At 32.3% G+C, this 15,448-nt stretch overlaps 1 protein-coding gene across 1 annotated transcript in view; it reads right to left on the bottom strand.

Moving 5' to 3' along the window:
- LOC125853141 (elongation factor 1-delta-like) overlaps window positions 1-10,676 on the bottom strand; it is a 33,906-nt gene extending 23,230 nt beyond the window's left edge. The window contains exons 1-2 of the mRNA XM_049532815.1: window positions 10,460-10,676; window positions 9,274-9,588 (exon numbers count right to left, since the gene is read on the bottom strand). Of these exons, the coding sequence (XP_049388772.1) occupies window positions 9,274-9,588; window positions 10,460-10,676 (532 nt within the window). The remainder of the gene's footprint in view (window positions 1-9,273; window positions 9,589-10,459) is intronic.
- Between the last annotated feature and the right edge of the window lie 4,772 nt (window positions 10,677-15,448).

Here is a 15,448-nt window from a genome sequence, read left to right as displayed (position 1 = left end):
TGTATCTTTTGCGCTATACGCGCATCTTTTCCGTTTCACGTGCATTGCGTGCGTTGTACGTGCATCTCGTGTGTGGTACATGCCAATAATGTGTTGTACATGGGTCTTGTGCGTGTTATTTTGAATATTTTGATTTTATAAGCCAACCTAGCCCTATTTAACTCTTGAAAGTGTTTCAATTTTAATTAAGCTTCTTAATTTATTTATTTTTATTCAATATTCTTCATTTTTCGTTCATTTCTACTCTCTTTTATCCCATTTTATTAAATTATTTGATAAAACTTCTAGTTAATTATTCTTAATTTTTTGAACAGTTGTCGTGAAATTATTATTTCAACAATTGTTATTGTCTTGTATGTATTAGAATCTCTTTGATTTTCCACACTAAACATTTATGATTTTTAATTATAATCAAGGTGGGTTTATAATTGATCTGAAGGGGTTCGTTTTTCGAGCGAGCGACATGTTGTGCCGATCACAGAGCCAATCTCCACCGATCACTATTGAGAGGTAATATCACAGAGATTTCCTAAATTAGGTTGGCCACACAAATAAGTGATATCATAAGTACTAATTCTATTAATCATTAATTAATAAAATATGTCATTCAATATTATTTTGTGCACGTGAACTTTTTATTTATCTTTCTCCGTTCACATTGCAATAAATCACTACCTGATCAGATCTAATTATCCAACTCTAACCCATAACCCAAATAAATCTTATTCACTGATAATCATGATTGTAGTAATGATTTCGGTTTATATGATGAATTAAATAAAGATACCATCATTTAGGGAATTGAGAAGATTGCAATGAGTACAAAGTTGTCATGTAGCCTTTGAGACGAGGTACATACTTACACAAAACATTTGGTTTTTAGTTGTTTTTGTGAAAATTTAATGAAATGACCAATTATTTTAACTTATAATTATATCGTTTTGTTATTGTCAACATTTTTTTAAATGAGAGTGAACTAATTTTCATTTGAAATTGTTTAAGGAGGAAATACATCTTGAAGCTAGTGAAATCATTCTGTTGGCTTCAGACATAACAAATAACGTTTCTTCAGACAGAACAAGTAGCGTTGCTTTAGCTTCGTAACATCAGAGGTATATTCTTAGTTCGAACCAAGATTAATTAGCTGATATTCTAACTCATAGTAGTTTGTTAAGTCAACATTTAAGAAATACATCATTTAACTTGAATTGCAACGACATATTTATTTAATCACGACTTACTTCTATTGTTACTACCATCTTATTGGAAGTATTTGGGGGGCTAACCATTGGTTTCACCATGAATATCACAGGTATTTTCCCTCTGTTATTGGCTAGTAATTTCGTCTTTCATATTTTGTATGTGCTCGAAAAATGAAAACAGCTGATGAGAGATATAGGAATGAGATAATCAGTCAATGAGCTTGTTTTGTCATTTAAAATGTTAGTAATCAGAATTGCATGACCAAGTTATCTTTCTTTATTAGTCTCAACTTCGATTAGTTTTTCATGCATGTCTTTCCTTTTTTAATCTCTCATATGATGTTTGGAATAAAGGAAAAATAAGTGCAGCACGTGTATCTCGTGCTGTACGCGTATCTTTTGCGCTGTACGCACATCTTTTGTGTTGCACGTGCATCGGGTGCGTTGTACGTCGCAGGCGTTATACGTGCATCTCGTGTGTGGTACATATCAATAATGTGTTGTACAGGCGTCTTGTGCGTGGTATTTTGAATATTTTGATTTTATAAGCCAACCTAGCCCTATTTAACTCTTGAAAGTGTTTCAATTTTAATTATTCAATATTCTTCATTTTTTGTTCATTTTTACTCTCTTTTATCCCATTTTATTAAATTATTTGATAAAACTTCTAGTTAATTATTCTTAATTTTTTGAATAGTTGTCGTGAAATTATTATTTCAATAATTGTTGTTGTCTTGTATGTATCACAATCTCTTTGATTTTCTACACTAAACATTTATGATTTTTAATTATAATCAAGGTGGGGTTATAATTGATCAGAAGGGGTTCATTTTTCGAAAGAGCGACATGTTGTGCCGATCACAGAGCCAATCTCCACCGATCACTATTGAGAGGTAATTTCGCAGAGATTTCCTAAATTAGTTTGGCGACAACAATCAGTGATTGCATATGTATTAATTCTATTAATCATTAATTAATAAAATATGTCATTCGATATTATTAATGCACGTGAACTTTTTATTTATCTTTCTCTATTCATATTGCAATAAATCACTACCTGATCAGATCCAATTATCCAACTCTAACCCATAACCCTAATAAATCCTATTCACTGATAATCATGATTTTAGAAATGATTTACGTTTATATGATTAATTAAATAAAGATACCATCATTCAGGGAATTGAGAAGATTGCAATGAGTACAAAGTTGTCATGTAGCCTTTGAGACGAGGTACATACTTACTCAAAACATTTGGTTTTTAGTTGTTTTTGTAAAAATTTAATGAAATGACCAATTATTTTAACTTATAATTATATCGTTTTGTTCTTGTCAACATTTTTTTAAATGAGAGTGAACTAACTTTCATATGGAATTGTTTTACGAGGAAATACATCTTGAAGCTAGTGAAATCATTCTGTTGGCTTCAGACACAAAAAATAGCGTTACTTCAGACACAACAAGTAGCGTTGCTTTAGCTTCTCAACATCAGAGGTATAGTCTTAGTTCTAACCAAGATTAATTAGCTGATATTCTAACTCACAGTAGTTTGTTAAGTCAACATTTAAGAAATACATCATTTAACTTGAATTGCAGCGACGTATTGATTTAATTACGGCTTACTTCGATTGTTGCTACCATCTTATTGGAAGTATTTGGGGCTAACCATTGGTTTCACCATGAATATCACAGGTATTTTCCCTCTGTTATTGGCTAGTAATTTGGTCTATCATATTTCGTATGTGCTCGAAAAATGAAAACAACTGATGAGAGATATAGGAATGAGATAATCAGTCAATGAGCTTGTTTTGTCATTTACAATGTTAGTAATCAGAATTGCATGACCAAGTTATCTTTCTTTATTAGTCTCAACTTTGATTAGTTTTTCATGCATGTCTTTCCTTTTTTAATTTCTCATATGATGTTTGGAATAAAGGAAAAATAAGTGCAGCACGTGTATCTCGTGTTGTAACGTATCTTTTGCGCTGTATGCGCATCTTTTGCGTTGCACGTGCATCGCATGTGTTGTACGTGAATCTCGTATGCGGTACATTTCAATAATGTGTTGTACATGCGTCTTATGCGTGGTATTTTGAATATTTTGATTTTATAAGCCAACCTAGCCCTATTTAACTCTTGAAAGTGTTTCAATTTTAATTAATCTTCTTAATATTATTTTATTTATTCAATATTCTTCATTTTTGCTTCATTTATACTCTCTTTTATCCCATTTTATCAAATTATTTGATTAACTTCAAGATAATTATTCTTAATTTTTTGAATAGTTGTCGTGAAATTATTATTTCAATAATTGTTGTTGTCTTGTATGTATTAGAATCTCTTTGATTTTCCACACTAAACATTTATTATTTTTAATTATAATCAAGGTGGGGTTATAATTGATCAGAAGGGGTTCATTTTTCTAGCGAGCGACATGTTGTGCCGATCACAGAGCGAATCTCCACCGATCACTATTTAGAGGTAATTTCACAGAGATTTCCTAAATTAGTTTGGCCACACCAATCAGTGATAGCATAAGTATTAATTCTATTAATCATTAATTAATAAAATATGTCATTCAATATTATTTAATGCACGTGAACTTTTTATTTATCTTTCTCCGTTCACATTGCAATAAATCACTACCTGATCAGATCCAATTATCCAACTCTAACCCATAACCCAAATAAATCCTATTCACTGATAATCATGATTTTAGTAATGATTGACGTTTATATGATGAATTAAATAAAGATACCTTCATTCAGGGAATTGAGAAGATTGCAACGAGTACAAAGTTGTCATGTAGCCTTTGAGACGAGGTACATACTTACTCAAAACATTTGGTTTTTAGTTGTTTTTGTGAAAATTTAATGAAATGACCAATTATTTTAACTTATAATTATATCGTTTTGTTCTTGTCAACATTTTTTTAAATGAGAGTGAACTAATTTTCATGTGAAATTGTTTTAGGAGGAAATACATCCTGAAGCTAGTGAAATCATTCTGTTGGCTTCAGACACAACAAATAACGTTTCTTCAGACACAACAAGTAGCGTTGCTTTAGCTTCATAACATAAGAGGTATATTCTTAGTTCTAACCAAGATTAATTAGCTGATATTCTAACTCACAGTAGTTTGTTAAGTCAACATTTAAGAAATACATCATTTAACTTGAATTGCAGCGACATATAGATTTAATCACGGCTTACTTCGATTATTGCTACCATCTTATTGGAAGTATTTGGGGGGCTAACCATTGGTTTCACCATGAATATCACAGGTATGTTTCCTCTGTTACTAGCTAGTAATTTGGTCTATCATATTTCATATGTGCTCGAAAAATGAAAATAACTGATGAGGGATATAAGAATGAGATAATCAGTCAATGAGCTTGTTTTGTCATTTACAATGTTAGTAATCAGAATTGGATGACCAAGTTATCTTTCTTTATTAGTCTCAACTTCGATTAGTTTTTCATGCATGTCTTTCCTTTTTTAATTTCTCATATGATGTTTGGAATAAAGGAAAAATAAGTGCAGCACGTGTATCTCGTGTCGTACGTGTATCTTTTCCGCTGTACGCGCATAATTTCCGTTGCACGTGCATTGCGTGCGTTGTACGTGCATTGCGTGCGTTGTACGTGTATCTCGTGTGTGGTACATGCCAATAATGTGTTGTACATGCGTCTTCGTGTTATTTTGAATATTTTGATTTTACAAGCCAACCTAGCCCTATTTAACTCTTGAAAGTGTTTCAATTTTAATTAATCTTCTTAATTTTATTTTTTTTATTCAATATTCTTCATTTTTCGTTCATTTCTACTCTCTTTTATCCCATTTTATTAAATTATTTGATAAAATTCTAGTTAATTATTCTTAATTTTTTGAACTGTTGTCGTGAAATTATAATTTCAATAATTGTTGTTGTTTTGTATGTTTCACAATCTCTTTGATTTTCCACACTAAACATTTATGATTTTTAATTATAATCAAGGTGGGGTTATAATTGATCAAAAGGGGTTCATTTTTCGAGCGAGCGACATGTTTTGCCGATCACAGAGCCAATCTCCATCGATCACTATTGAGAGGTAATTTCACAGAGATTCCCTAAATTAGTTTGGCCACACCAATAAGTGATAGCATAAGTACTAATTCTATTAATCATTAATTAATAAAATATGTCACTCAATATTATTTAGTGCACGTGAACTTTTTATTTGTCTTTCTCCGTTCACATTGCAATAAATCACTACCTGATCAGATCCAATTATCCAACTCTAACCCATAACCCAAATAAATCTTATTCACTGATAATCATGATTGTAGTAATGATTTAGGTTTATATGATGAATTAAATAAAGATACCTTCATTCAGGGAATTGAGAAGATTGCAACGAGTATAAAGTTGTCATGTAGCCTTTGAGACGAGGTACATACTTACTCAAAACATTTGGTTTTTAGTTGTTTTTGTGAAAATTTAATGAAATGACCAATTATTTTAACTTATAATTATATCGTTTTGTTCTTGTCAACATTTTTTTAAATGAGAGTGAACTAATTTTCATGTGAAATTGTTTTAGGAGGAAATACATCCCGAAGCTAGTGAAATCATTCTGTTGGCTTCAGACACAACAAATAACGTTTCTTCAGACACAACAAGTAGCGTTGCTTTAGCTTCATAACATCAGAGGTATATTCTTAGTTCTAACCAAGATTAATTTGCTGATATTCTAACTCACAGTAGTTTGTTAAGTCAACATTTAAGAAATACATCATTTAACTTGAATTGCAGCGACATATTGATTTAATCACGGCTTACTTCGATTGTTGCTACCATCTTGGAAGTACTTGGGGGGCTAACCATTGGTTTCACCATGAATATCACAGGTATTTTCCCTCTGTTATTGGCTAGTAATTTGGTCTATCATATTTCGTATGTGCTCGAAAAATGAAAACAACTGATGAGAGATATAGGAATGAGATAATCAGTCAATGAGCTTGTTTTGTCATTTACAATGTTAGTAATCAGAATTGCATGACCAAGTTATCTTTCTTTATTAGTCTCAACTTCGATTAGTTTTTCATGCATGTCTTTCCTTTTTTAATTTCTCATATGATGTTTGGAATAAAGGAAAAATAAGTGCAGCATGTGTATATATTTTGCGTTGTACGCGCATCTTTTGTGTTGCACGTGCATCGGGTGCGTTGTACGTCGCATGCGTTATACGTGTATCTCGTGTGTGGTACATGTCAATAATGTGTTGTACAGGCGTCTCGTGATATTTTGAATATTTTGATTTTCTAAGCCAACCTAGCCCTATTTAACTCTTGAAAGTCTTTCAATTTTAATTATTCAATATTCTTCATTTTTCCTTCATTTCTACTCTCTTTTATCCATTTTATTAAATTATTTGATAAAACTTCTAGTTAATTATTCTTAATTTTTTGAATAGTTGTCGTGAAATTATTATTTCAATAATTGTTGTTGTCTTGTATGTATCACAATCTCTTTGATTTTCCACACTAAATATTTATGATTTTTAATTATAATCAAGGTGGGGTTATAATTGATAATAAGGGGTTCATTTTTCGAGCGAGCGACATGTCGTGCCGATCACCGAGCCAATCTCCACCGATCACTATTGAGAGGTAATTTCGCAGAGATTTCCTAAATTAGTTTGGCCACACCAATCAGTGATTGCATATGTATTAATTCTATTAATCATTAATTAATAAAATATGTCATTCAATATTATTAATGCACGTGAACTTTTTATTTATCTTTCTCTATTCACATTGCAATAAAGCACTACCTGATCAGATCCAATTATCCAACTCTAACCCATAATCCAAATAAATCCTATTCACTGATAATCATGATTTTAGTAATGATTTACGTTTATATGATGAATTAAATAAACATACCATCATTCAGGGAATTGAGAAGATTGCAACGAGTACAAAGTTGTCATGTAGCCTTTGAGACGAGGTACATACTTACTCAAAACATTTGGTATTTAGTTGTTTTTGTGAAAATTTAATGAAATGACCAATTATTTTAACTTATAATTATATCGTTTTGTTCTTGTCAACATTTTTTTAAATGAGAGTGAACTAATTTTCATATGAAATTGTTTTACGAGGAAATACATCCTGAAGCTAGTGAAATCATTCTGTTGGCTTCAGACACAACAAATAGCGTTTCTTCAGACAGAACAAGTAGCGTTATTTAGCTTCACAATATCAGAGGTATATTCTTAGTTCTAACCAAGATTAATTAGATGATATTCTAACTCACAGTACTTTGTTAAGTCAACATTTAAGAAATACATCATTTAACTTGAATTGCAACGACGTATTGATTCAATTACGACTACCATCTTATTGGAAGTATTTGGGGGGCTAACCATTGGTTTCACAATGAATATCACATGTATTTTCCATATGTTATTGGCTAGTAATTTGGTCTATCATATTTCGTGTGTGCTCGAAAAATGAAAACAACTGATGAGATATATAGGAATCAGATAATCAGTCAATGTGTTTGTTTTGTCATTTACAATGTTAGTAATCAGAATTGCATGACCAAGTTATCTTTCTTTATTAGTCTCAACTTCGATTAGTTTTTCATGCATGTCTTTCTTTTTTAATTTCTCATATGATGTTTGGAATAAAGTAAAAATAAGTGCAGAACGTGTATCTCATGCGCGTACGTGTATCTTTTGCGTTGTACATGCATCTTTTGCGTTGCACGTGCATCGCGTGCGTTGTACTTGCATCTTGTGCACTGCACGTGCATCTCGTGTGTGGTACATGTCTATAATGTGTTCCTGTAACACCAGATATCTGAAATCTCTATTTTTGGATACGGGGTGTTACACCTAGTCCTATTTGACCCCTTGAAAGTGTTTCAGTTTTAATTAATCTTCTTAATTTAATTTTTTTCATTCAATATTCTTAATTTGTTTTTCATTTCTACTCTCTTTTATCCCATTTTATTAAATTATTTGATAAAACTTCAGGTTAATTATTCTTAATTTTCTTAGTAGTTGTCGTGAAATTATAATTTAAGTAATTGTCGTTGTCTTGTATGTATCACAATCTCTTTGATTTTCAACACTAAATATTTATGGTTTTTAATTACAATCAAGGTTGGGTTATAATTGATCGGCAGAGGTTCATTTAGCATTAACAGGAAACCAAATTCTTCTAAAAGATCCTTTCGTAAAACTTTTCAAATTTTTAAAAATAAAATAAGCAAAATAAAACTTTTTCCTTCTTCCATAATATGTAATCTGACTAATAAACTTTTTGTCTAACTCTCGTCATCTATTTTACAACGATGCCACTGGAGACATAGAGCTGACATAAGAAGCGAGCATTACCAGGTCGTGTTGTTCACAACTCCAGCTTCTAGCGAGTGACATGTTGTGCCGATCACTAGGGGTTTACATAGGTCGGGTTGGTTTGGTTTGATATAAAAAAAAACCAAACCAATTATGTCGGTTTATTAAGTTTTAAACCAAATCAAACCACTATAAATTGGTTTTTTCGGTTTCGGTTTTATTCGGTTCTTTCGATTTTATCAATTTTTTCGATCTTTTTAAAGAGTGTTTAGGTTTTACAATAGGAGAAGCCAATATTCATCTATCCATCTTCATTTTGTACAAGCTGGAGGTGTTTTTAGTACAAGAATTGCCTTTATTCTGCATTTGGACAACTATTTGCTTTCTGGCCAATTTAATGCAGACTAAAGCAAATATCTGTCAAACAAAATCATTTCATCTGTAACACACATCTGTCAAACAAATTACATAAACTCTTTGATTACATATTTGCTTATATGTGTAAACAAATATGTAATCTTTTTTTTATTATTCAAATTCAATACTTTTATAAGTAAATATTCTTCCAAACAAGGAAGAAAAACAGATGATTTATAAGGTACACTTTTTCGACAAAAGAAAAGTCTAATGATCACCAGCCCTTCCCATCAAAACTTCAGAATAGCAGAAATCATATTTTGTTGAAAGCAACAATATCACAGCTCTGCGCATACTCATTGATAGGTTCAACCGTTAGATAATTCTTGATGAGATCATCCATGGAGACCAAATCATCCACAATGGTAAGCATAATTTGCAGCTTCTTTATACCATATCCAACAGGAACAAGTTTAGATGCTCCAAAAGTCAATCCTTCCATATGAACACTACGAACTGCTTCTTCAAGCTTTTTCATATCAGTCTCATCATCCCATGGCTTGACATCCATGAGAACTGAGGACTTGCTAGATTCTTTCTTCTTCCCTGAAGCCTTCAATGCTGCAGCACGTTCTTCAGCAGCCTTCTTTTCCTCTTCAGTTTCCTCACCAAATAGGTCAACTCAAATATGTAATCAACTCTTTGATTACATAATTACATAATTACTTAAACTCTTTGATTACATATTTGCTTACACATATCTACAAGAATTGCTTACATATTTGTTTGACAGATATTTGTTACAATACCCATCACGCTAAGACATTATCAACCTAACAGCAAACTAAAGCAAACAACCAGAGAATGAGGATTTTATAACATCAGAAGACAACACATCGAGATAGAAGAAGATACGAAGAGAAATGCCACCTGACAACTGCTCAATAACCATTTCATTTCAATCTGATTTCTACAAATTTTGATTATCAAGATCCTTACATGATCAACAGGAGAAAATATCTTATAAAAAATAAGTCTATTTAACATTGAAAATTAAAAACACAGCACTTCACTTTATGTTTGTAAAATATTCTCTTAAAAACCCAACAAAAGAACTGCAAAACTACTCCAATAATCTTCAACTACCATGATCCAGCTGCATATTTTCTTCATCCAAACTAATATATACTCAAAAGGTCACCTAGACATACATTCTGAAAGAGAGAAAATTATTAGCACGTGAACGAGTAACTAGACTTGTAAAATTAACTTTGTTAGATAATAAAGAACTGTAAAACGCTATTTCAATAAAGGGAAAGGAAATACCTATATATCAAAAGATTTGCAAAAAGCTACTTCATTAAACTAATCGATACTCAAAGGAGCACCTGGACATTCTGTAAGGAAAAGAATTACTAGCACATAAATGAGTAATTAGATATTGAATCATATGTCAACTCAACTTTTTTAGATAGCAACTAGCATAAAGTTGTTTTCAAAGTAGAAAATTAATATCAAAGATGGAGAAGTAAGAATTAAATTAGTAAATTACCTTTTTCAATTTCTTCAATTTTTTGAACTTCCTCCAAATAATTTTGAACCTTCCATTCTTTAGAAAGTGACCGTATCCATTGTTGAGTGCAAATAAGAGCTTCTACTGTCTTTGGTGATAAAGAAATCCGATATGAATCAAGAATACGACCACCTGTACTGAAGGCTGATTCAGATGCAACAGTGGACACATGAATAGAAAGAACATCCCTTGCCATTTTTGAAATAGTTGGATATCTATTCGATGAAGCTTTCCACCAAGTCAAGATATTAAAATTTTTGGCTTCTCTACATTATCCATCAAATATTGATCAAGCTCAAATTTTTTTCCAACGTTTTCCTCATCTTCTAAATGTTTCTCCCATTGAGAATGCAATATATCATCAACTTCACCCATCATGTTAGTGTCATCTCCAATGTTATTTGTGAAAGTTTCAATCGAAGAATAATTATAGTGATTATACAAATGTTTCAAGACACCTTCCACATTATCTGCCTTTAATTTTCCCAATAAGAAGCCATATGCTTTGCTAAGAATAAAATTGACATATCACATCTTATACCTAGGATCCAACACAATAGCAATGAACAACAACATGTTCAAATTTTCAGGTTTCTCAATATTCTCCCAATATTTATCATACTTAACCTTCATCCTTCCAGCCATGTCTATCAAAATAAGATCTTCACTACAAGAGTACTTCAATATAGAACTTCGAACATTAAAAAATTCATGGAAGAATATATTAGAAGTAACATATAAGCTCCCTGAAAATTTTAAAGTAGACTAATAGAAGATTTTAAGAAACTTTATAAAACCTTTCACAAGCTGCCAATCATTTGTAGTTGGATGTCCTTTCAAATTACTTTGATGACAATACTTTCGATAGTTATGATCATCCACGTACATTCTTGCAAAGGCCTTTCAAAATTTACAGCAGTTTCTAACATCGTATATGTAGAATTCCAACTAGTTTTAACATCAAGACTTAAGAGACCATGAGTGTCTAGCTTAGTCTTCTCAACATATGACTTGAAAGAGGCAAACCTAGAAGCAGAAAACTTGACATATTTCACTGCATTCCTTATGCGAGAAATTGGCTCAATTTGTTCATCTAAACCTTCTTTTACAATTATGTTTAAAATATGAGCATTACATCTAACATGTAAAAACTCATTTCTCAATATGACCCCTTTCCAATCATCAATACGTGCCTTCAAATGCTTAATGGCAGCATCATTGGCAGATGCATTATCCAGAGTCACTGTAAACAAGTTTTCAATTTCCCAATCCAACAAACATGCTTCAATACCTTTAGCTATAGTCTCACCCTTGTGATCCGGGGTTTGGAAAAAATTAAGAATCTTTTTCTGTAAGTTCCATTCATCATCAATCCAATGAGCAGTCACGACCATATAAGTCAAATTTTGAAGTGATGTCCATGTATCACTAGTAATACATATGTGTTGATTCTTGACAAGTTTTTTAAGCTTCTCTTTCTCTTCTTGATAGATCTTCAAACAATGTCTAGCCACAGTTACCCGTGAAGGTAATTCAAAATTAGGCAAAGCTTTGGCCATCAATTTTTTAAAACCTTCCCCTTCAACAACTTTAAATGGTTGTTCATCAATAATGACAAATTCAGCGATGGCCCTCCTGATATCCTCCACATTGTACACAACCTTTTCTATAGAACTTGTTCCATTTTCTTGTCCCCCTACTTTGATTGGTACAGATTTCAAAGTTGTTTGCCTTCTATCAACAAATCTAAAGGGAGATTTGAGACATTTGTCATTTAAATGTGACCACAATACAGAGGTTCCATTTGTTTTTGTCTCAGCAGCAAAGTGTTTTACACAATAGTTACATTTTGCTCTTCGTTTACCTCCTTTAGCAATAAATTTAGCAAAGTGATCCCAAATTTGTGACGTTTCTCTCCCATTATTACCATCTGTAGGAATGGAATCTATTGGGGTTGTTCTTTTTTACTTTTTAGGAGGAGTGCAGAGATGAGGAGTGCTTTTACCTTTCTTTTGAGGTATTGATACAACCGGAGGACTGTCGATAATCATTTCTACATCAGTTCCAGCCGTATTCTCCATCTAAGGAAGCGAAACACAAAAAATTAAGACTTGTAGCAGCAGCCAACAACGATTCAAAATAAAGTTACTCATTTGCAAGAAAAAGTAAGTGACGAACTTCATTGATAAATTTACATTTGCAAGAAAAAGAAAAAGAAAAACATACCTGACTATCTATAGACGAGTGGATGAATGAGAAGAATGAGCAGATGAAGATTGAGCAGCTCTATGGAAAGTGGAAAGTGAGAAATGAGAATATGACTAGTTTCTAGGGTTTTAACTTTTAGGTTTATATTGGGCTTGGATCATTTCACCAATTGATGGATCATTTCACCAATTACAAGTTATAAGCCCAAATCTGAATATATATATCTAATTTGTACATATTGAAAATTAATAAAACTAAATTTAAAATATTTATAAACTAGATTATATAAATATTTTTATGTATTAAAAGTTAAAATTATTTATGTATTATGGCGGTTTGGGTTGGATTCGATTTGACTTTTTTTTTATTAATACCAAACCAAACCAAGAATGGTCGGTTTTTTTTTCAACGCCAAACCAATCAAACCAAACCATAAGTCGGTTTTTTTTCTCGGTTTGACTTGGTTCATCGGTTCAGTTTGACTTTATGGTTCGGTTTGTACACCCCTATCTAGGGGTACATGTGTAGAGTAGACAAAAAGATTTAGCTAGTTTGTCCTCAAGAATTCCGATAAGAGTTAATGAAAAGACTTGACTACAATATTATTTATTTATTGCTCCATAAAGTATCATTTACTTTCTTATATGTTTATCTTGAAAATTTATGTCTCTAAGGAATAATTTTTGTTAGTAGGATATATATTATATGTTTATACCAAAATATTTGTCAACGGAGCTATCAAATAGTACCCTTTCGAGCAAGGGAAAAAAAACTGTTTTTTGTTAGCTATTTGTACAGTAATTTTGCTTGCCACAATAGGTTCAAAACATTTTCATTTAGCCAATAGAATTTCCAACAATTGGTATGCAGATAAATGCGAAAGATATGAAGAACATGAATCTTTGCTTTCAAATTGAATAACATAGGTGTTTCTTAATACTTCCAAAACTTGAAAAAATACAACCTGAAACCATAGAATACAAAACATAAAAAATGTAGATCTATCCTTCTGTTGCCAGAACTTAGAACATATAATTTTGATGTAAACACGAGGAAATCCGCATTCCACATAATTAACTCAGAATGCTCTTGTTTTTCAGAAGAAGATATAACCACCAACTGTGCCTAATTAACACGTAAAGCAATTGAACAAACATAAGTCGCAGAGATAGTCCATCTTCGTGGCTTTCAACTTGGAATAAAGAATAAATGTGAGACAAGCTAGATTAGCATATGACAGAGCAGATAGAAACTAAAAATATCATTCATTTGAAAAGAGAGGATATAAGTTATCTAACCACTCTTAGAAGCACTTTTTGTGGACAATTGACAGACCAGATTCATAGTACTGACCCTTTGTTAGACACATCTGCACAGAAAGTAGAAGTTAGTGATGAATACCTTGACCTACGAGAAATAATCGACTTATTTGGGAATAAGACATAGTTGATCGGTCAAATAAAGCAAAAAAGAAACTAATTCTGTTGAAAGTATTGAGGGAAGCAACAGATTGATCCTCCTATCCAGGTGCTGCACTTCCTCTCAGGTGGTTCAACCACCTTGATCTTTATTCTGCTTGGAGCAAGAGCAGTGATTTCTTTGCTCATACATTCTGCTACGCCAGGGACCAAAGTTGAGCCACCAATAAGCATAAGTTATTTTACCTTAAAGTTTGTCCATAGGGCAAATGGGATCAAAAGTTTTAAACTATCATTTCAAGATCAATAATGTAACTTTTTATAACTAGATAGAGAAAAGACAACATCACCACATTGTCTACAAAATCCTCTTGCAACACAATGGCCCTATTATCAAGTTTGTTCTCGATATTTTGAGTGTTGATTTGAGTAATTCAGATATTGATCATTCGTTGCTCTACCAGAGGTGTTTAGGAACTCGCCATCCAAAACATTTGTCTTCTTTCCTATTTGTTGGAATGTATGTGTCCACTTGTATCAATGGGACCAGGTCCTCAACACAGTTGAAACTAAGACAGTTAAAGAAACAAGTGCTGAACAGTAAAGATCGACAAGAGAGTTTACGTGGAAACCTTCTTGCTCAAGGGAGTAAAACGACGACCTAGCCTGATTAGCCTGCTAATCCCAACTCTAAGTAACACCTCCTATTACTTAGACGAGCTAGAGTAGATACCACACTACCCACTATACTAATCCTATCCTGATTAATATAGGTTTTTGGAGTAAGAACTAAGGTAACTCTAACTCAGAACTCACAATGATTCACACAAATTGAAACGTTTCTTATCACAACAAAACGAATCCTACAATATAAGCACTATTACAAGCAAACAAAGTAACAGCTAGTACAAGAAGCACTTGAAGCAATCGATCAGGTCCCTGCTGTTTTGAAGCTTGAAATCTCTCTCTCTTTTAAATGAATACCTCAAAGTGTTGTTTGTTGTTTGATATATATCATGAAGAAATACTGCCAAACGTACAAGTAACCTCATTGCTTCTGATTGATGGAGTACTCTGCAACTCACCAACTTTCTGACGCAGACAGCTGGACAACACTTTGACCACTGGATGAGTATTCATACTCTGCAGAGGACCAGGTCCCTACACTTGTGAGGAGATCATCAAAACATCAAGGAACATAAGAACTTATCAATTTCCCCCTTTTTGATGATGACAAACAACCTGCATAACTCCTCACGTGAGTGAACAAACATTCATTCAAATATATAACAAATTCCCCCTTTGTATGTTCCCCCTTAGTTCAATGCCCCTATTCCACAAC

Source organism: Solanum stenotomum, unplaced genomic scaffold (assembly GCF_019186545.1).
Source record: "Solanum stenotomum isolate F172 unplaced genomic scaffold, ASM1918654v1 scaffold9649, whole genome shotgun sequence".
In the NCBI taxonomy this organism is placed as follows: Eukaryota; Viridiplantae; Streptophyta; class Magnoliopsida; order Solanales; family Solanaceae; genus Solanum; species Solanum stenotomum.
The sequence above is the reverse complement of the archived record's forward strand: the minus strand, read 5'-3'. Positions and strand labels throughout refer to the sequence as shown.